At 39.0% G+C, this 21767-nt stretch overlaps 1 protein-coding gene across 4 annotated transcripts in view; it reads right to left on the bottom strand.

The window, feature by feature from the left end:
• The window catches only part of Fbxl17 (F-box and leucine rich repeat protein 17), a 472329-nt gene that overhangs the window by 320112 nt on the left and 130450 nt on the right, over window positions 1-21767 (bottom strand). For all 4 annotated transcript variants that reach the window (XM_087906001.1, XM_087906004.1, XM_087906010.1 and 1 more), the window contains exon 5: window positions 7296-7403. In XM_087906001.1, coding sequence (XP_087762127.1) covers window positions 7296-7403 — 108 coding nt within the window. The remainder of the gene's footprint in view (window positions 1-7295; window positions 7404-21767) is intronic.

The following is a 21767-nucleotide window of genomic DNA, read 5'->3' on the forward strand; positions in this document are numbered from 1 at the left end:
CCTCCATATATTTTATAAAATGTTATACTAATATAAATTACCGTCAATAACATATAGAGTTCCCTTCTCTCCATAGCTCACCAACACTTGTTATCTTTTAACTTTTACATAATAACCATTCTGGCAGGTATAGGATAATATCTCATTATAATTTTAACAAACATTTCTCTGATGATTATTAATAATAAACATCAAGTCTTTGGCCATTTATGTGTCCTCTTTAAAATATTCACTCAGGTGCCTTGCCAGTTTTAAAAATAAAGTTAATCCTTTTCTTCTGAGCTTTTATAAATTTTGGTGTTAATCTCTATTAAATGTGTAATAGGTATTTTTCCAATTCATTTTTTTATTTGTTTGATTGTTTTTTGCAATACTGTTTTAGCCCTGGTTATCTTGGAAATCTCTCTGTATAGAGCAGGTTGGCCTCAAATTTGGTGATTTCCGTCTCTGTCTTCTGAGTGTTGGGATTAAAGGGTGTACCACTAGACCTAGGTCAATCTCTATTCAAGATAGCGATATGCAATATTCTTAGCTTGTAATGTCTTTATCAGGTTTTCCTAAGAAGGTAATGACAGGCTCACCTCTACAGTAGTCATGATGAATTGGTTTCTTCTCTCTTAAATCCTTGGTAGAATTCACTATTGAATCCACCTACACTTGGAATACTCATAGCAAAAAGTTTTTTAAGTAAAAATGCAACTTGTTTAAGAGAATCAGAAAATTCTGGTTATTTACAGCTCCATTTTTCTCCTTTAGAGGAATGATAGCCTTGCCTTGTTGACTATCTGGCACCCAATTCCTGGGTTCTAATGATGCTGTGTCACTAACCCAGGTAGCAAGGACTGTAAGCACATGCTGGTGTACCTTCCTGGGTAAGCTTTGGTACTCTGTGCTTTCAGGTAAAACTTTCCTGTACGTTGTCCCATTTATATGCACACATTTATTCATAACAACACTCTTTTTATTCCCTTAATGTCTGTACCACTTGTTACAAGTCATGATATCAGCACTTTCATCTTTCCCTTTTCAATCAATCAGACTAGATTTCATCTCATCAAAGAATGAGCTTTTCCCAAGTCCAGCTGTCAGTATAAGGTACAACCTTGGCTGCTTCTAGAACACAGCTTCTCTGTGCACTCAGGAATCACTTTCCAGAAGATTTCACCTCATTGATGCTGGTCTCTTCTTAATCAATGCTAATTTCTTAGCTCCAGTCAACCAGCATCAAGTATCTCAGGAAAGCAAAATTTTGCTTTAATATCTTGTATCTTGTTAATCACAGCTGACTCTTCAGCCCCAGCTGAGATCCCAGAACCAGGGGATCTTAATTCAAAATAACAAATGGCACTGATAGAACTTTAAACTTCCCTCTGAAACTCTGCAAGCCAGGCTTCCATCTTCCGTACTTCTCTTAACATTCCTATCTTCCAAGTTCCTAAAGAACACTCCCATTAACCCCTTCACTGAGCTCTTAACATTCAACGACCTTCCATAATCTTCCCAAAAACATGGTCAGGACTGTTACAGCAATACTCCACTATGCTGGTACCAATTTGTCTTAGGGTTTCTATTGCTGCGATTAAACACCATGACTAAAAAGTAAACTGGGGAGGAAAGGGTTTTTTTTAAGTAATTTTATTAAATTATAAAAGTTTCCATTTACGCCCCTCTTCCCAACACCCTCCCACTCCCCCCCCCTCCTCCTCCCTCTTTGTCCCTAAGGGCAGTCAGGGTTTCAAGCCCTGTGGGAAGTTCAAGTTCGTCCCCCCTCCCTCCAGGTCCAGGAAGGTGAGTATCCAAACAGACTGGATCCCAAAAATCCAGTATATGCAGAGGAAACTAGTCCCAGTGTCATTGTCAATGGCTTCTCAGAAAGACTCCGGGCCAGCCACATTCAGAGAATCCGGCCACATTCAGAGAATCTGGTTGGATCACGTGCTCGTTCAGTCGCAGTCCAACTGCCCTTGGTAAACTCTCATTAGATCCGTCCCCTTGTATCAGTGGGTGATAGCATCCCTCGCAGTCCTTCGTCATTTTCTTCGTCCTTCTGCTCCTCATTTGGACCTTGGGGGGCTCAGTCCGGTGCTCCAATGTGGGTCTCCGTCTGTATCGCCATCCATCGCCAGATGAAGGATCCCTCCACAGGATCAGAGCCCCTCGCTGGTCAGAAGACTCGGAAAGGGTTTATTTGTATCACACTTCCACATTGCTGTTCATCACTGAAGGAAGTCAGGACAGGAACTCAAATAGGGCTGGATCATGAAAGCAGGAGTTGATGCATAAGTCATGGAGAGGAGCTGCTTACTGGCTTGCTTCCTCTACATTGCTCTGCCTGCTTTCTTAGAGAACCCAGACCAACAGTCCAGGGATGGCACCACCCACTATGGGCTGAGCCCTCCCCCACTGATGATCACTAAATAAGAAAATGCCTTACAGCTGGATCTTAAGGCGGCATTTCATTAGCTGAGGCTCCTTCCTGTGAGGACTCTAGCTCGCTTCACGTCGACACACACCAGTCAGTAGTTTCATTACTGGTTTTCTGTTCTGTTGGCTTCCATTTGCATATTTGCCACTTTGTTTCTTCTGTGCACTTGGGATTCCAGTCTGCTCTTCTCTCTCAAATCCTTTAAAGGGAAACTGAACTCACTGATTTAAGGACAGCTATTTATTTCTACTTATTTCACCTAAGTAATGAGTGAGCAGCATCAGAGGAAATTTGAAACACGCGGTTTTAATTTCATTCAAACAGTTGAAAACACTTGCCAGTTTTCTTTGCTGCTCCTTACTCATGGACTGTGGGAGGCCGGATGAGTAGAGGGCATTCACACAGATGTCTGGGTTCTCTGTGCAGTTTTTCCCACAACAGTGCTCCCTTCTGAAACCGATGACCTCCTGAACAGTTGATTCTGTCTTGTCACCTCACATAATTTATTGGATCTTTGTATGTCACCCTTCGCTTTGCTGCCATCTGGAAATCTTTCAATGACGTCCTCTCAGATAATCACAGGTGTTTTCTTGTTAGTTTCTCAAACTTTAGGAATGACTGTTCTCTGTTGCCTGATATCAATAACAATAATAATAAGGAGGAGGGGGAGGAGGAAAAGAAGAAGAAGAAGAAGAGGAGGAGGCGGAGGAGGAGGAGGAGAAGAAGAAGGAGGAGAAGGAGGCAGAGGAGGCGGAGGAGGAGGCGACGGTGGAGGAGGAGGAGGAAGAGGAGGAGAAGAAGAGGAAGAGGAGGGGGGAAGAAAGAGGAGGAGGAGGAGGAGGAAGAGAAGGAGAAGGAGGAGGAAGAAGAAGAAGAAGAAAGGAGAAGAAGAAGGATGAGGAGAAGGAGGAGGAGGAGGTCTCTCTACTTAGCCCTGACTGTCTGCCCTGGTACTATGCAGACCAGGATGATCTCGAACTCGCAGATATTATCTTCCTGGTCTGCCTCCTGAATATAAGAATTAAAGGCATGTTCTACCATGCAGGACTTGAACTATTTTTTCCTTGTTTTGTATCTGTTGTAGAGTTGGGCTCTGCTGTGATACTTTGGCTGGAAGGACCAAGCATTGTTTGTGCCGTTATAAACCACAGTGTTTATATGTTTGATTTGTTTTAAACCCTTCCCTTAAGGTGAGCTCTCTTTTTTTTTTTTTACTCTAAGCATTTGAACTTAAACCCGTAGCAGTCATTTCCTGAGACTTCTGAGTGCTCTGATTTGATCTTTGCAGTTGCTTTAGCGACTAGTCATACAGAAGCACTCTACCTGAGCAGGAGGGAGTAATTGTACACTTTCATTTGCTGGATTTATTTGTAAAAGGAACAAGAAAAAGCCATTTCATAGTTACAAGCAGGTAGAATAAGTGACAAACCCCCTATAGTGGCAGAGGTCAGTTCTGCTAGAGAGGAGTTGCTGACACTCAACTCTCACATGAGCCTGAGCTCTCCCCTTACGTAACTGGACATTTAAACACAACCCAGTGCACCGGGCTTTCTCAACCTGCCTCAAACCGACTGGATGAACAGGTTTAGCAGTACAGTGTTCGAAGGGATGATGTTTGATGTTTAGCAGACTCTTCTGAGTACCAGGCATGGAAACAAGAAGCATCACAAAGGAAGTTGAGAGTCAGGTTAAGACGGAGAATGTCAAAGTGGAATTGAACCAAAGTGAACCAGGTAGTAGAATAACAATACTTTTCCATCTAGTCCCAATCTTTAGCCCTCTGGCCCTTTGCGTAAGTTAAAGAAGTCATAATGCCCCAATTTTCTTTACTAATGTATTAATATATTTGACATTTTTTTTAGTTTAGCTAAATAACCGTCTCCCTGGCCCAACAACTTCAAAATTCTTTGATTCTTTAAGGTACAAGAAATTTTTAAACTAAGGATAGATCATTTAATTCAAGTGCGTAGTTTTCTGATAACAAAGAAAATACAATTTTAAGGGGTACTCAGTACATTTAAACAACATTTTGTAAACGTTTTTTGGGTTTTTTTTGTTTTTTTTTCAAAGTTTATTAAATTATGAAAGTTTCCATTTCCGCCCCTCCTCCCAACACCCTCCCACTCCCCCCTCCCCCTCCTCCTCCCTCTCCATCCCTAAGAGCAGTCAGGGCTTCCAGCCCTGTGGGAAGTTCAAGTTCCTCCCCCCTCCCTCCAGGTGAGTATCCAAACAGACTGGATCCCAAAAATCCAGTATATGCAGAGGAAACAAGTCCCAGTGTCATTGTCAATGGCTTTTCAGAAAGGCTCCGGGCGAGCCACATTCAGAGAATCCGGCCACATTCAGAAAATCTGGTTGGATCACATGCTCGTTCAGTCCCAGTCCAACTGGCCTTGGTGAACTCTCATTAGATCAGTCCCCTTGTATCAGTGGGTGATCGCACCCCTCGCGGTCCTGAGTTTTTTTAATAACTGGTTAAAAACACTACAGAAGGCAAAGATTTTAAGTCTAACACTGGAGTTTTATAAAATTTGACATTCACAGCTTTACAAAATATTTGCATGCTTATAATACAATGCCACCTTGTTCTATGTGAGCACAAGAAAGTGACCATCATTATACCACAAGCAACTCTTCATCTAAGTGGATATACTGTTATGGAGAAATGTGCAGGTTCAAACTCTGGGCTAGCTTTGATATGAGTCTAGAAGCTTCCACCTGTTAGCAGGTCCCACCAGAAACCCTTGCCTATCAACTTCAGAAGAGCCTCCCCAGCAAAGAAAGCTTTCCACATTCATTTACCGCAGCTATTATTTTATCACAGATAGTGAATCTTTTAAATACCACTATACCAGAATTTGGAGCCATCTCAAATGCTCTGAGAGTACAGAGATGTGGAAAACTTGTTTTGTCTTTGGTGAGAAAATTTTGAGTGATCATAAAAAAAATCACACACATGGTCATTATAACACTTGTGCCCTATCTATTCATCCATGGCATTTCTATAGACAGCATTAAAAGGGACCAGAAAACACTCATCTCAATATTTTCGGGTCAAGGTTACAGGGAATGAATAAAAGTACGTGGTTATATATGGTCTTGGTTATACTAGATGCTTTAGTAGATCGATAACTGAAAATAAGAATCCTACCTTTTCCTCTAGTGATAGGCTCTAGTGCTCAGAATTCAGGAAGTCTGATCCTCCATTTCAGACACAATACACTACAGGCTCTCTTTAAGACATACTGAATAAGAATGGTGACTTGATTTTTTTGAACCGAAGTTTGCACTAATTTTCTAGCAACTGGCTTAGAGTAGAATTTACTTTGACAGCAATAATGACCATTTACTTCACTCTTACTGTGGTCTTAATACTGAGGAAATCATTTGTCATATATTGCCTTAGTTAATAAACTGGAAAGTGATTTGTACACTTAAGTTACTAAGGGGCAGAGCCAAGGACCAAAGTGGAGCTAACAAAGGAGCCAGGATGAAAGACTCAGGAACCTACTCACTGACCCCACCAGTACAGGCTTCCATAATTCAGAAACATTTGTCCTTTTTCTGGAAGGAAAGGAATGTTACTCACAAAGCTGCAACCTTGAAGAGACCCAAACAGATCAAGCATAACGAGAGCTGTGATCTTCCCTACATATTCCAGCATTGTGCTGCCATGCAAGAGCTGTGTTCATTACACAGAGAAAGCTGAAGGACGAGGCTATTCTGTTATTAAGTCACAACGGCAATACCAGCACTCCTTTTCCAAGTACAATTTGGTAAGAGTTAAAAGCTATACAATGCACAAGCCAGGCAGAACATGGGTAAATGTTACAGTAGCCTATTTATCACATGGGTATAAGCCATAATGATCACAGGAGCAGAAATGAAATGCTATCGCAAAGACGCTAGTACCATCATCATTTCTAAAATACATGTTTGGTTGTAAGTAAACTCTGAGCTAACAGCAAATTTTCTCATTTCACCTTATATATTCAGATTAATCAATGACACAACCAGATTCTCTTTGTAAGCAAATGCTCCTAGGACACAGTGAGAGAAGAGTAGTTCAATCTCAATGTATCACCTATGTGTGATGTTTCAAGTTGAAATTTAAGTAAATCTTGTCATGTATCAGTTTCTTTAACTCATGTTTTTGTAAGCATTAGCAACGAAAATATAAAAAACAAACTACTTTAAAATAAGTATTCTGTTTCAGAAAAAGGAAGTAGACAGTTTTCTAAAACTGATATTTACTTTATTAAACACTAGCTGACTCCTATGGTTAACCAACTATTCCTCATCAACTACATTTAGCAAAACCAGAAAGCCAGGCACAACTGGAAAATGTCCAGCAGTACAGCTACTCAGGAAAATGAGACAGAACCTATCAAGATCCAGAATCAGGTGGATCCAGAACCTGTGGAGATCCAGAATGAGGCGGATCCAAAACCTGTGAAGATCCAGAATGGAGCTAATCTGGAACCTGTGAAGATCCAGAATGAGGCGGATCCAGAACCTATGAAGATCCAGAATAAGGCAGATCTGGAACCTATGAGGTCAAGAGCAGTCAGGCAATAGAGAAAGAAACTGCTTCAAAAGAGCCAATGAACTGCACACAGGGCAGCAGGTCTGTGACTCCTGCTAGTCAATGGCTAATGCAAGAGGATCACAAGTTCAAGGATTTCCTGAGCTTCATACTGAGTTCAACGCCAGTCATGCCACAAAATAAAAAGTAAAAAGATGGGTTGGGATATAGATCAGTGTTGGAGTGCCTGCCTAGAAACTGGAGGATGGCTGACAGTGACAATACCATGGCCTGTCACCTTCATAATACTCAAAAATATCAGGAAAATGAAGCTGTGGCGCTTACCTTGGTTAGGTGAATGACTCCTTTGGAAGTAACTGAACAACCCATGAAGCCAACATACTGGAGTTCGGGGCAGTGCTCGGCAAATGCCTTCACTGACTGGTCTGTCACCTAGGGGAAGATATGAAGAAGGTTACCTGAGATGATATCACAATGAACTCATGTCTTTTTCACAGGGCTCGTTAATCTTCCCCTTTCCAATGGGTCACTTGAATCAGCACACAAGCATGCAGCAGTGTCACCTGTGTGACTAAAAATTACTTCCTTGGCCATACATCCCTTATACCCACGTTTTCACACTTCTTTAAAGAAACAAAAGATGCTGACAAAAGCTACTCTGTAAACAGAGACTGCACTTTCATTTCCCAATCACCCAGACCCAAATAAACATACAGAAACTACATTAATTACAGAATTGTATAACCAACGACTCAGACATATTCCTAGCTATCTCTTACATCTTAAATTAACCCATTTATATTATTTTATATTTTACCACAAGGCTCATGATTTGTTATCTCACACCTTGCTTCTTGGGTGACTACATGGCATCTGCCTGACTCTGCCTTCTTTCTCCCTGAATTCAATTTAGTTTTTTTGCCTAGCTCCATAGGCCAAAGTAGTTTCTTTATTACCCAATGGTAACCAAATGTATTCAAAGCATACAGAAGGGAATTCCACATCACCACTCCACTTCCTGTCCTGTGTCTCTTCCTCTCTCTTCTCTTCACATTTTTATGGACAATATTTACATGCTATAGAATTCACCCTTTAAGGGTTCAGCTCAGTGATTAGTAATATATTTGTAAAGCTGGGCAGGATCATCAATACCTAATGCCACATATTCATTCCTATTGTCCTCTCTCTGGATCACTGTCTTCCAGCTGGGAAACTGTCTCTCCAGCCTTCAAATTTAGACTTTCGCTACCATATGCTCTGCTAGGTCCCCAAAATGCCAACTATAAAGCTTGGAAATCCTCAGTCGCAGAATCATGCAAGACTTTCCTGAAAGAAAAAGAGAAAAATTTCCTAATGGTTTTATTTCCCTGGAGAACCTCAATGTAATGTATATTGAAATCTTCTGAGAACTCTTTTGCAAACTTACAATGGAAAGGGATAGGTCCCCGGGGTCTGTATTGTTAATAAGCCCCAAGTGACTCTCAAGTCATTCAAAATTCAGAGGCTCCAGTGATGCAAAGAACTTACAGTATTAATTCTGGATATTTCTGGCTAAATTTGCTTTAAAAATGAAAGGCAGAATAAAACTATTTCTTCCCAATCATATCTAAAACTTTTCTTCACAGATATAAATTATCTTTCAATTTTTAAGATTCAACTTATAAAAAAAGTCCAAACACATGATTATTTAGGTTTACTTTCTTCATTCAAAATGAAATCATTTTTGTTAGATTTCAGACATCAATGATATCCATTGTTTCTACATTAGTTTTAGTATGAGTGACTCTTATTTGTATCTTCTTTATGTTCTACAGACAATGGGAAATAGAAGTATGTGAATAGCATTAATTCTAAGACAGTCACAGGGACATTTCCCTAAAGTAATGAAACCAACAGCATCCATGGCAAGCCTGATAAAAGATTAATTCTGCCTTCAAAAGTAAAGTATGCTTAAGCATATTAAGACTGAGGGTGCCATTGATAAATTAAAAATGGACTTGCCTTACACTCAGCTTTCTAAATATATTATGTTAACATGGAATACAAAAGGCATTAAAATCTCTGGAAGCATCAATGAAACACAATCTTTAATTAAAAACAAAAAAGAAAGGGAACGGGGTTAAGTACATGGTCAGTAAGTTAAATGCTCTGCTCAATCTCAGACTAGCATCAAGTTTTTTTTTTTTTTTTTCCTTGAGAAGGTTGGAAAGGAAGAGGAACTCAGATAAGGATAAAGAACACAAGAAAACTTAGGTCCCAGGATCCTCAGCTTTTAAAGAGAGAGAAAGGAATATTAAAAGTTCCTGGTAGGCTTTTCTCTTTTAACCGAAGCCATTAGAATAAGACAACTTGAGAGGAGCCTCTAACATCAACAGAGCCTGCCAAAGTGAGAGCAGAGTGAAGCGCTACAAGTACAGAAACACTCTGATTGGGTATGTTTGTTTTAGAAGACTAATAGAATGACCTTCAAATGTCAGAGGTGATTGATTCTTCTCCTACAAACAGAAGATCAGTGTCTTAGGTTTTCTATTGTTCAAACAAAACACCAAGACAAAAAAGCAACTTGAGGAAGAAAGGGTTTACTTGACTTACACTTCCACATTGCTGTTCATGACTGAAGGAAGTCAGGATACGAACTCAAACAGGGCAGGGTTCTGGAGGCAGGAGTTGACACAGAGGCCATGGAAGAGTGTTGCTTACTGACTTGTCCCACATGCCTTGCTCAACCTACTTTCTTATAGAATCCAGGACCACCAGACCAGGGATGGAACTACCCACCAATGATTGATCCCTCCATCACTTATCACTAAATGGGAAAATGCCTTACAGCTGGATCACATGGAAGCATTTCCTCAGCTGAGGCTCCTTCCTCTCTGACAACTCTAGTTTGTGTCAAGTAGACACACAGTAGAAACCCTAAGTAAGATAGTCAGTGAGAGGCCTGGGGCAGAAGTTCTGACATAAACCCAAGTAGAGATTATAGGAAGGCAAGTATTGGTGGGTTTCAGCTTCTCTCAGACCCTTGAGTCTGGGTGTCTCACTTTAAATCTCAAGTGAATATCCCATCCTTTTGTGTGGTTATTTAAAGTAACTTCTCTGTATTATGTCTATCTCTAATACAGAGAATAAAAATGGTACTCACTTCACAGAGTAAAATATGAAAGGGCAAAGACAATGCAAGCGGAACACTTTGAACAGTGAGAAATCGTAATTTCTCAATAGTGGTTAACTAGTATCATCACTCTTGATCACACTTCTGGATTGTGATTCACAGCCAGAACTAAGAAGCTGATGGGTTGAAGAAAATAATAATTCAAAACCAGCAGAACTAAAGGATGCTTCTTTATTCCTCTACACACTCTGGAGATCCCGGTCACTTCCTGGGAGCTCTACATTACAAGTGGAACTGTGATTGAATAGTGACTGAAAAAAGTGAAAATCCATTGCTGTCACAGCAGACTCTAAGTGAACTCCTGGTTATCTCTGGCTAGAAACCCACACTGTTTTATTTTAAAATAATCTGATGCTCAAGTTCTGGTTAAAAAAAGTCCAATGGACCTTCAACAAAGTCTGGTTCTTCTGACCAGCTTTATTGTATCATCCTCATCTTGAAACGTGCTCAGACTGCAGAACCTGGGTCCTACTAACTATGTACTCAATCCCAATAAGCACTCAGTTGAATCTTCAGGTGACTGTCATGTACCTTACAGCTTAAAGAAAACTGCCCAAAGGAAGAAGATTCTCTTTGGGGCTTAGAAGACACAAACCTAAATAGCTATGTCCTAACCCAAATAATATGGTGGATATTTGAAATCACATATTGAGGTACATTTTCCCCATTTTAAAATTAAACTCCTGGCATGAAAACACTGAGAAACTTACTTTTTTTCAACGTACAATTCCAAAATGCATCACTGTGCCGAATAAATGCACTTTGTTTGAAGAGATAAAGAAGTATAACTGAGTATTGTTCCTATCATTTTAACAAGATAATACCAACATGCAACCAGTCCCCTTTGCTCTTTTGTGACACATCAGTCAAGCACTGCTCCACACCCAGATTCTGACAAGTACTGCAACACTTTCCTGTCTTTATACCTTCACTTTATCTAGAAAACCTTCCTATTAACTATGAAACCATCATAAGTAGCCTTTTGTGTAAGTCTTTCCCTTGTAAAATGTTTTTGAGACTTATCCATGTGTGCATATACATCTGTATTTTGGCAGAACTGTTACTGCTGTACAGAATTCAAGTATATACAATACATCTGACCAGGTAATAAGTATGTGAAATCTTTCTAATTTAGGAGTTTGAAAGATGGTGCTCCTTACATACAAGTCTTTGTATGGAACTATATTTTTAGTTCTTTTGAATAAATGTCTATGAGTAGAACTGATAAACTAAATCAGTATAAGTCTGTATCAGTTAAAGAATTAAATTGTCTTACTAAATTGAAGGAGATTTTTACATATTCTAAATTTAAATAGTTTCCTAAACTATGCCGTCTTTTCATTTTCTTAATGTTGGTATCTCTAGTATCGAGGTTCATGATGTTCTCTGCATTAATATTTATGTCTGGTGAGCAGTAAGGATAAAGATTCAAGTTTAATATAAGTATATCCAATTCTCTCAGCATCTTTGTCAAATTCACTTTGCATCACTAAGGAATTTTACATTTCCAACCTGTGATTCATTTATTTGGAGAAGATAGACTATAGAAAAATCAAGGTGGAGAGTGGGAATTAGTATACAAACACAAACACAACTCTGAATTGTGGAAGAATAAAGTCAGTTTGCAAATCAGATGCTGAAGTTTGAGCCAAAGCTATTGTGAAAACAAGGGGGAAGATGCCAGATTCATCATGATTCACCTAACATAGGTAGAACATGATTGGCCTTCTTTGCCAGACATGCTAATCAAACAAGCTAAATTTGAAAAGGACATGGGTTCCTGCAGGCTCCATCAGGAAAGTGCTGCTGCTAGGAATGACTGCTGCGTCCTCTTCAGTGAAGAGGGACATAATAAACTTCTGCAAAGGCACTGGCAGGGCTTCAGTTCTGAACCCTACAGGGACTTTGTGATGTGGGATTCTCTCTGTATGCTGTAAATACCACTGGTTAACAAAGAAGCTGCTTTGGGCCTATTGCAGTGCAGAATAGGGCAAGGCAGGAATTCCAAGCAGATAGAGGAAAAGAGAGTAGGCAGAGTCAGAGAAACCATGTAGCCACTGCAGGAGACAGATGCACTGGAACCTTGCCAGTAAACCATGAGGCTCACGGTAGAATATAAAATAACAGAAATGGTTAATTTAAGATGTAAGAGCTAGCTCGAAATACACTAAAGCTATTGACCAAACAGTATTGCTAATAATACAGTTTCTGTGTGTTTATTTCAGGTCAACCAGAAATGAACTAGCAGCCTCCACCAACAACTTTGTTAACTGCTAACTTGAAACCAGAAACACTGAGTTAAAGTGAGCAAAGGAAGATACTGCTGCTACTCATGAACTCTAACAGGGTACACTTAATCAGAAATCTCTCTAAGAATGACTTTTTTTGAGTTCTGGTTTGAGAGCTTGGCTGGTATGGGGAAGCCCCATCAGGGGACAAAAGTAATGGAATTACATAATCTAGAAGAGACAACTAGAATAGCCAATGTGGCAAAAATGGCTTCATGTGACTCAAATTTCCCTGGCTAGAAGTAAGATAAAGGCATGCAGAACAGGGTCACTAATTCTGCCAATGTAGTCTTACATTGTAGATTACTTCTAAACTTAAGAGATTCGGTTTCTGGTCATAGCTCACATTCAGCTGAAGTTTCGGATACTCAAAGCCAATAATATAGTTAAAGATATAATAGACACAAACAGTCATATTTATTGAGGCTCAATATGTGCCAAGCTTCCTTTCCCGATCACTTGAGATGCTGATAGCCTTGGGCAGCAGTTACTCCCCAGTCAGAAGCAAAGAAAGCAAGCCTAAGGTGTTATTCCTTTGCTCTGATCCCTTTAAGGGCTAGCCACGCCCACTCCCAGTCACTTCTGACCTCCCTCGTTGCCATCTTAACTCTCTCTCTTCTGTCCCCGTCTCTTGGCGTGTGCACATGTGTCTCCTCTGTCTCTATGCTTTTATGTCTTTATGTTCCTCTATCTCTGTATCTCTGTCTCTCTGTCTCTTCTTTAAGTAATAAATGTTTAGCTTTATGTATAGCCTTATGCCTATATACTCCACCGTCCACCGTACCCACCCGCAGGGACCCACAGCCATCCTTGTCGGACTAGCGGCTGCTCTGCGAGCCTGCCAGGGAACACACCCGCCTTTTAAAGAACAAAATAAGGAAACTGACTTCCCAAAAGACAACTGAAGTAGCAGGTGGCAAAGCATGTCTTTTGGTCTATGTGGCTGCTGAGGGTAAAACACAAGACCTCTCACCAGGAGCTAAGCTCTCAGTCTCCAGAAGGTTAGTTTTAAACACTCTTTTGAGTAATGAAAGTCAGAATCTGTACACATACAAAGTAACGTGAGATCCCATTCATGGCACCTACCTCACTCAAAAGAGTGAGAATGAATTCAAGTCATCCCCTGCCCCTGGCCCACCCTGTGCCATCTATCACAGTGGCTATCAGGGATCAAAGCACAGTGGTCTGCATTCTAAGAAATGTCCAGAGATGCTCTATTCTTTGAGTATTTTTTGTATCCCATGCAGATCACACAGATTTGTTGTAGATTTCGTGATGCTTGTATATTCTGGGAGTGACCTTCCCCACACAAGCAGGATGCTTAGTAGAGGGCTGTGGTAGTCTAATCCAAAGAAAAGGAAAGCTGAGTGTGGCAGTAAATTATAAAACAAACAACAAATGCAGAAAGTGCACTCTGAGGAATGTACTTTTATCTAAAAAGGCTTAAAATCATAAAAGGAGGACAATGGGGTAGAGAAGCCTTTATAGAAATTTCATGATTGTAAATAAAGAGATCCAACTTGCTCTCATTTAAGACTTGATGGCTTGATGTTTTCTTACAACATAGAGAACTGTCTTAACCAAAGTAAGACTAATTCATGCAGTAAGGTATTACAATCTGTGCTGGCATTCTTTTTGAGTCATTACATATCAAGCAAGAAAAGCAACCTGTAGCTACATTAGTAACTTTTCCAAAGGCCCACCATGGTAAGTAAGACAGCAGGCAGCAGGCATGGCAGCATGTGGAGAAAGCTGAGGTGTCACATCTTCAACAGAACAAACTGGACATGGGGCTATGAACTCTCAAAGCCGACACCCAGTGCAAGCAAGGCTGCATCTCCTAAATCTCTCCAAAACTACCAACCAAGGACCAAATGCTCAAACACCTGAGCATACAAGTCTTGTACAAACCACCATAAGTATTAACTCTGAAAATGTGGAATAATCTTTAGAGAGTTATACATAGCTGACAATGAGCTACTCGGCAAAATCCTAATTGAGGGCACCAAATAGTAAAACAGCATTTCTTGCCCTTGATATAAAAACTGACATAAAAAAAAAAAGACTTAGGAGACCTCCTCCTCCAATTTCAGTCCATATACACAGTTCTGGAAGTTGACTTAATTATAATTATTGAATCAATCTAAACCCAGTAACATGAGAGAATCAAACTACATGTTAATACTGAATACTAATACTGAACATGGCCTTCAGAATATATTGGGATCATCTCTGACCATTCTACTGCACCCGTTGTAATCCAAGATATACCATCCCCCTCCTCTAAACATCTTCAACAGTCTTCATATAAGACCCCATACTGCAACTCATGACCCTACCAACCTAACCTTCACACATCAAGCCACAGTGACTTTTCAAAACCATAAATCAAATCAATCCATCTGCTACAGAGAATCTTTCAATGACACCAATTATTCTTAGAATAAAATCCTCCCTATCTCACCTACCTCATTTTAACCCAATATTCTATCTCTGTGCCTATATGGATATATCACATCTACACCATTCACTAGTCTATCCCCCATGAATGTCTTTAATCGCAGCACTCAGGCAAGCAGATCTCTGAGCTTGAGGCCAGCCTGGACTGTTGGCAGAGGCTGCTCGTTAGTTTCCCAGCCACCCAGAATTGAAATAACCACACAGAAACTATATTAATTGCAATACTGTTTGGTCAATAGCTTAAGTGTATTTCTGGCTAATTCTAATAATATGGCTGTGGCTTACCAGGTAAAGTTCTGTCCAACATTCGGCATCTGTCTCTGATGGGGCTGCGAGGTAGAGGTAGAGAGGTAGAGAGGTAGAGAGGTAGAGAGGTAGAGGTAGAGATAGAGATAGAGGTAGAGATAGAGATAGAGATAAAGATAGAGATGTCTTCTAGCCTGGCTATACTCTGCTAAGCCACTGGCCTTATTAACATCTTTATTCATTAACCAATAAAAGCAAAAGAAACACATAGAAGGACTTCCCACACCACTGGACTACAGCATGAGTTCCAGGACAGCTAGAGCTACAGAGAGAAAAAAATGTCTTGAAACCCCCACAAAAGAAAATGATTCTATAAATAATTTAATAGAAGCAGATTTCTTTTAAGCCAAAAATAAGAGCATGGTCTTTCCTGACATAGGTGTCAGGCAGGTACTATTCTGCATGTCATGAACAGGACAAATGATTGAACCCACAGAGTTTGTGACCTAGAAGAGGAAAAACACTAAGCATTCATTTCCAGAGTGGTATTTCCACTGAGGTAAGATCACCATTTTCAGTAGTCAGTAATTTGGTGATTTCTTCATACTCCATAATTATGCAGAAAGAGACAAGAACATGACTAAAAATCATACACAATGTTCTGCTCAAACATTTTAAGTCTTAATGATACAAATGGTAACACTTCAGAGACAAGTGTCACTTTTCCACAGCCTGAAAACTAAAGACCTTTGAATATATTTCCTAATACAATTTTTAAATTAACACTATGCAATTATTTCATCAAGCAAATAAAAAACAGTGAAATTTTACCTTTTAGTCTCATTAAAGAATTGGAATAAGCAAAAGTAAACAAAACTACAAATGCACCTCCATATGCTAATCTTTTAACTTTGGTAATTATTAGTTTGGAGGCAATGCTATTTCACACACAGGCCTCATATATGTACAAAATAACATTAATTTTTACATATCTCTTTATAGTGATACTACTTTGGCAACAACATCCATGTAAAATAATATGAGCTATGTACAATTTGAATGGGAACAATCTAACAGTGACCAATAAATCTCATTTAAAACTTACAAAAATTTAAAAAAAAATAGACCCTTTATCAAGGGCACTGGAATTCACAGCGAATCATTTACTAAAAGTTTAGAATCGCATTAGTGTCTAATGAAAATCTTATGGTTCATCTGACCTTCCATATTTTAACTCATCCTATCTTATTTAATTGTTAATCTACTGAAAAGTTGGGATAGCTGACTTTTAAAAGTCTATAAATCCCATTATAAAGAATTATAAAAATGAAGAGACTAGTCTCTTTCTAATGGTGTAGGTAAAAATCTGACCTGATTTTTAAAAATCTTTAAGTTAAATGTAACCACTTTCTTTCAATTTGCCAAGTATCATTGACTAATACTGTTTTTTGTTTTGTTTTGTTTTCTGTTTTTCAAGACAGGGTTTCTCTATAGCTTTGGAACTTGTCCTGGAACTCACTTTATAGACCAGGTTGGCCTTGAACTCTCAGAGATCCACCTTTCTCTCTGCCTCCTGAGCTGGGACTAAAGGTGTGCACCACCACCGTCCAGAGACTAATACTGTTTTAGTTAACCAAAAGTTAATACTTGTATGATATAAATGAAATAGAAAGTATTCTGGGTGTGTTCCTACTTTAACTTTTGAAATGGGCATTTTAAGATAGAATCTATGAATAAAACTGTAAGGTACATACAGCAGGAAGAATTACAAATACTTGAAAGCAGACATGTACATTAGCTTTGGAGATCAAAAGGCAGATTAAAGTTCCATTTAATATGAATGAGCAAAAAGTTCAAGTACCTGCAAGTAATTCTGTGGTTTATCACAGGAATATGCTTTTATATGAAAACAAAGGACTCTTTTTCTATTCTGTAGAATGTTCTTTCATTTTTAAATAAACCTAAGTTAACAGATACATTCAGAGAACTCATTTTAAAAAGAAAAAATACATGAACATGACTGAACGTTAAACTAAATCTGCCATGGAGATCACTTACAAAGCTAGGTTTTTTTGTAAGAAAACAGGAAATGAATGTGGTACATAAAACTTGAACTCTGCATCATCCATCTTTGAATGGTGCTTCTTCCTAAAACATAGAAGGAAGGGCACAGCACAGACAGCGAAGCTGTCTAAACAGCAGCATCACTAACAAGTACTTCTGTAGTGAGCTCAGAGACACACAGCAAATGGTTCACTTGTCTGTCCTCCTCCCCTGGCCTCTGCCTCGGACCTCTTCTCCTCTCCACCTTCCCGTACCCTTTCGTCTCCCTGCTTCCTTCTGTCACCTATGTCCTTCCCAGGGCTTAGCGATTCCACATGGTCCTTGCAATCCTTCTGCCCCCTATATCACTCTTCTTTTTCCGACTGTTCATGAAATGGAAAGAAAGCCTTTTAAAACGTGTTATGTTATTAATTTAAAATACTAAAAGTTTACAATAAAGTTTTAATTACAAATAGATAAAATAGTAACAGACCTATTTATCTCAGAAAGAAATTTGATTATAGAATTTTGCAACATTATTGGAATCAGACTGCCTAGGTTATAATCCAGCCCCAACTCTTTCTAACTATGGAACCTTAAAGAAGTTATTCAGTATCTGGGGGTGGGGTGATGTAAAGCTGAGACACAAACCCAGAGGGATCTCAGTATACAAGATCCTCTAGGAAGCACAGCACTGCTCAGTGTGCAGACACTCACTCCCTTTCCCAGATCAGGACATGGTATTTTAGACATTATTATACAAAGCTACCTTATTCCTATAACTTGTACTCAGGAGAACATACATAAGCAGTTAATAAAAAGGGTATGCCATATAATGCCATACCCTCTCCCATGTTAGTAAATATAGAAACGTCAACCACTTTTTGTTCTATACTCATTCTGCATTTAAACATAAGAGGAGTGGGGTGATATGTCAAACTTGCGGTTAATAAAATTAATAAAGAGCAATTTTAACTATATGTAACAAAAAGGCATGTACTTTTACATAACAGCATGGAAATGCCCCAAAAGAGGCTGTCTAGTGGCTTTAAACACAGGCCTCCAGGAGTAAAAATGACAAATTTTCTTATTTATGAGGGAATTATGCAAGACAAGTTTTTAGCAATGTGTTCAATTTACATGTATCAAAAGATGACCTAAATGTACAGTATTTTGTAACAGCAAAGATCACACCCAACTCAGGAAGTCTGACAAGAAATGTCAGAAGGGAAAGCACAGAAGCACAACCTTCAAGAATCATCTGAGCTGAGAAAATGTTTAGAATAGACTTTAATATTTTAGCAGGTAAAGGTGCTGCCCAGGATGGACAAAATCTAGGCGAGATATAAAGCCCTAATAATCTACGTTTTAATCATGAATGAAAGGCAATAATCACTTGCTTAAAAAAATAATACACACAATCTGGTGTGTGAATATAGAACATTTCTTACATATTCATGTTAACATTCTTTAAACAAGAAACCCCATCATCAAAAACAAAATTTAAATTAGGTTATTCATTTTTCATCATGTCAGACAAATACATTCACAATTCACTAAAAGTTCTTCCGTACATTTTAAACAGCTTATAAAATCTCACCTACTTTAAGTAAGGTGTCAACAATAAGAAGAGAGAGGGTAAATCTGCCATTTAGCCCAAACCAGTATGATCAGCATATACACGCTCCCTCCTACAACGAAGCCAATTATAGAAAGGTAGAGAAGATATTTTGTTCATCTGACTACAAAAAAAAAAAAAAGTATTGTGCAAGCTTCTCACATTTTAAAAATTAGAGACCCAGAGAGGACAAAGCTCATGATATCCGTGTCTCTGGACTGTGGGGCAAGTATGAACAGCTTCTTTCTGTGGCCATGCTGCCAAGTCCAGCTGCACGTGTGCCGGGAGTCCGACAGACAGACAGCACTCCGTAAACAGTGAAAATGCAAAGGAATGAATCAGTCCAGGCAAAGCAGTCAATGGAAACAGGGTATCACAGAAGCCAAACCCATTAATGGAATTCAGAATTAGTGCCATTAAGAAAAAATGAAGATCTGAGTGCCTGCTTGTCAGGCATGATGCTAGATTATGTTTATACAATAGTGCATCAGTTTTAAAGAACTATATACACTTTGTTTGACTCAGGACATTTGAGGATTCCTATGAAGTATGCTAAGCAAGGCAGTAGAGAGATTTGCACATCACAATACTCACAATATGACTTACAGTAACAATACTTTAAAACAGGACATGGCCAAACAACGGTGTATGTGGCCAAAAGGCTATTTACTAAAAATATTTATTAAAGTGCAAAAATAAATGAAACCTAACATGAAATTAAATGGTGTATAAATATGATTCCATCCACTGGTATCCACACATAGAGAATAACTCAGGTGGAATATTAAAAATCTCTTCACAGTGGAGTTCCAGACTTACCTTACCTTCCTGTTTGCCTTCTGCTATGCTCCACAGAACTCGACTACAGCGCTTAATGTCTGCCTCCCTTCTGGGGGTTCTGGATTGAAACCAAGAGCCTCACACAGAAAAGCAAACACTATAACTAAGGCAAATACTCAGCTCTCTTCCGACATTTCATTTTAGGCAAAGCCTCAACTCTCTTTCCCAGGATGGCCTTGAACTCACTCTAGCTCAGAAAGGCCTTCAATTTGTAATCCCAATTACAAGCCTCAAAGTAAACGTGAATACACACTTATATCAGTTTTTGCACTCACAGTCACAGAAAACAAAAACAAGAAAAAATGCATGACAGGAAATATTTTCAAATTTATCTCTTCTTATAGCCTGACTAATTTCTATCAAACCTTAGAAAATTAACAAAATAAAATGGAAATGTTTTATAAATTAAAAGATTATTCAACTTCTAAATATTAAATAAAACTCAGTATCACGTTATTACCTGGTCTTTATTCTTTAAATAAAAAAAAAAGTGGGTGGTGCACACCTTTAATTCAAGCACTCACGAGGCAGAGGGAGGCAGATCTCTGTGAGTTCAAGGCCAGCCTGGTATACAAGAGCTAGTTTCCAGGACAGGATTCAAAGCTACAGAGGAACCCCGTCCCCTGTCTCGATTAAAAAAAAAAAAAATTAGGGAAGGACTTCTATAAACCACAGGGAAAGAGCATTATTACAAAGCAATACACATGCAATCTGATTCAGCACGCTATATCAGACCAAAAGAAAAAAAGAAACCCACATACATTTTTAAAAGTCTGCTTTTATTTCACATATATTGAAAGTTTTTTGGTGTGGGATTCCACTCTGTGTGCTGGGAATACCACTGGTTAATAAAGAAGCTGCTTTGGCCTATGACAGGGCAGAATAGAGCTAGGCATGGAAAACTAAACTGAATGCTGGGAGAAAGATGGAGTCAGTAAGAAGCCATGTAGCCACCACAAGAGACAGATGCCTCTGCTGGAGCCCACTGAAGGTTGCCAGTAGGTCATGACCTCGTGGTGATGCACAGATTAATGGAGATGGGTTAGTTTAGGATATAAATAATAATATTGGAAATAATATAGTTACTGTGTGATTATTTTGGGAATTTCGGCAGCCAGGAAACAAATGAGTAGCCTTTGCCTACAGTTTTTCTTAAAAATTAAGAAAGGAATTAGAATTATTCCTTTCTTAATTTAGGAATTAAGAATAAGAACAATGCCATACTGAATTAATTTGCTAGTTTAAAATAAAAATATGAATGTGGATACAAACCACAGTCATCTAGCTAGAACCTATTATTAAAAGGCATTTTTGGGTGTCTGAATATGAGACACTGAACTGAGGGGCTCACCTGGGAACTTGTCAAAGCAGCTTCCTCAATGGCATGGTAAGAATAGGCTTGAACTACACAGCTGCTCATTCATGCCCACACTGAAGATAATGGACGTCAGATATTCCCCAGACCTACTGATATCAATTCAGTGACTACTCAAGGAGCTCAAGTCCCTGTTAGCCTGCCTCCTGGAAATCACATCTCTAAATTCCTCCCACAGTCATTTCTAAGGTGCCACCTTACTCCTGCTCAGCGCCCATCTTTTGGTTGGATCCTTTCTTGCTCTGGCAGAAGAATACCCTTGTCCACAACACCAAAGCCATTCAATGTCTTTTCTGTCTCTCAGGATTACTCCAAAGTCATGGTATGATATCCTACAGCAACCAGAGCCTCCAATCTTTCAATGCCAGAGTGCTTCAAATACGTATGCCCATGCCTTCCTACTACTACTACTTCCTAGTCTGCACTAGACTTCACCTGGAACCCAAAGCCTGTGATGGGGCCGACCACTTGCAAATGCCTGGCTCTCTTACATATATTTTTTTTCCAGTTCTAACCACAAAAATTAAAACTCAAGAGAAGGAATTAAAGACAAGGGCCGAGGAATAGATAGTATCTTAAACTTGTACTTGTTTTCTTAAAAAAATAAAATAAAATAAAATAAAATAAATTTCTATAAAAAAGAATAATCAATAACCAAAATGGAAGTCACTGGTTGTTCTACACCACTGGTTCTCAACCTTCCTAATGCTGCAACCCTTTAATACAGTTTCTCAGTTGTGTGACCCCAACCATA

Source organism: Myodes glareolus, chromosome 1 (assembly GCF_982192425.1).
Source record: "Myodes glareolus chromosome 1, mMyoGla1.1, whole genome shotgun sequence".
NCBI classification, from domain to species: domain Eukaryota; kingdom Metazoa; phylum Chordata; class Mammalia; order Rodentia; family Cricetidae; genus Myodes; species Myodes glareolus.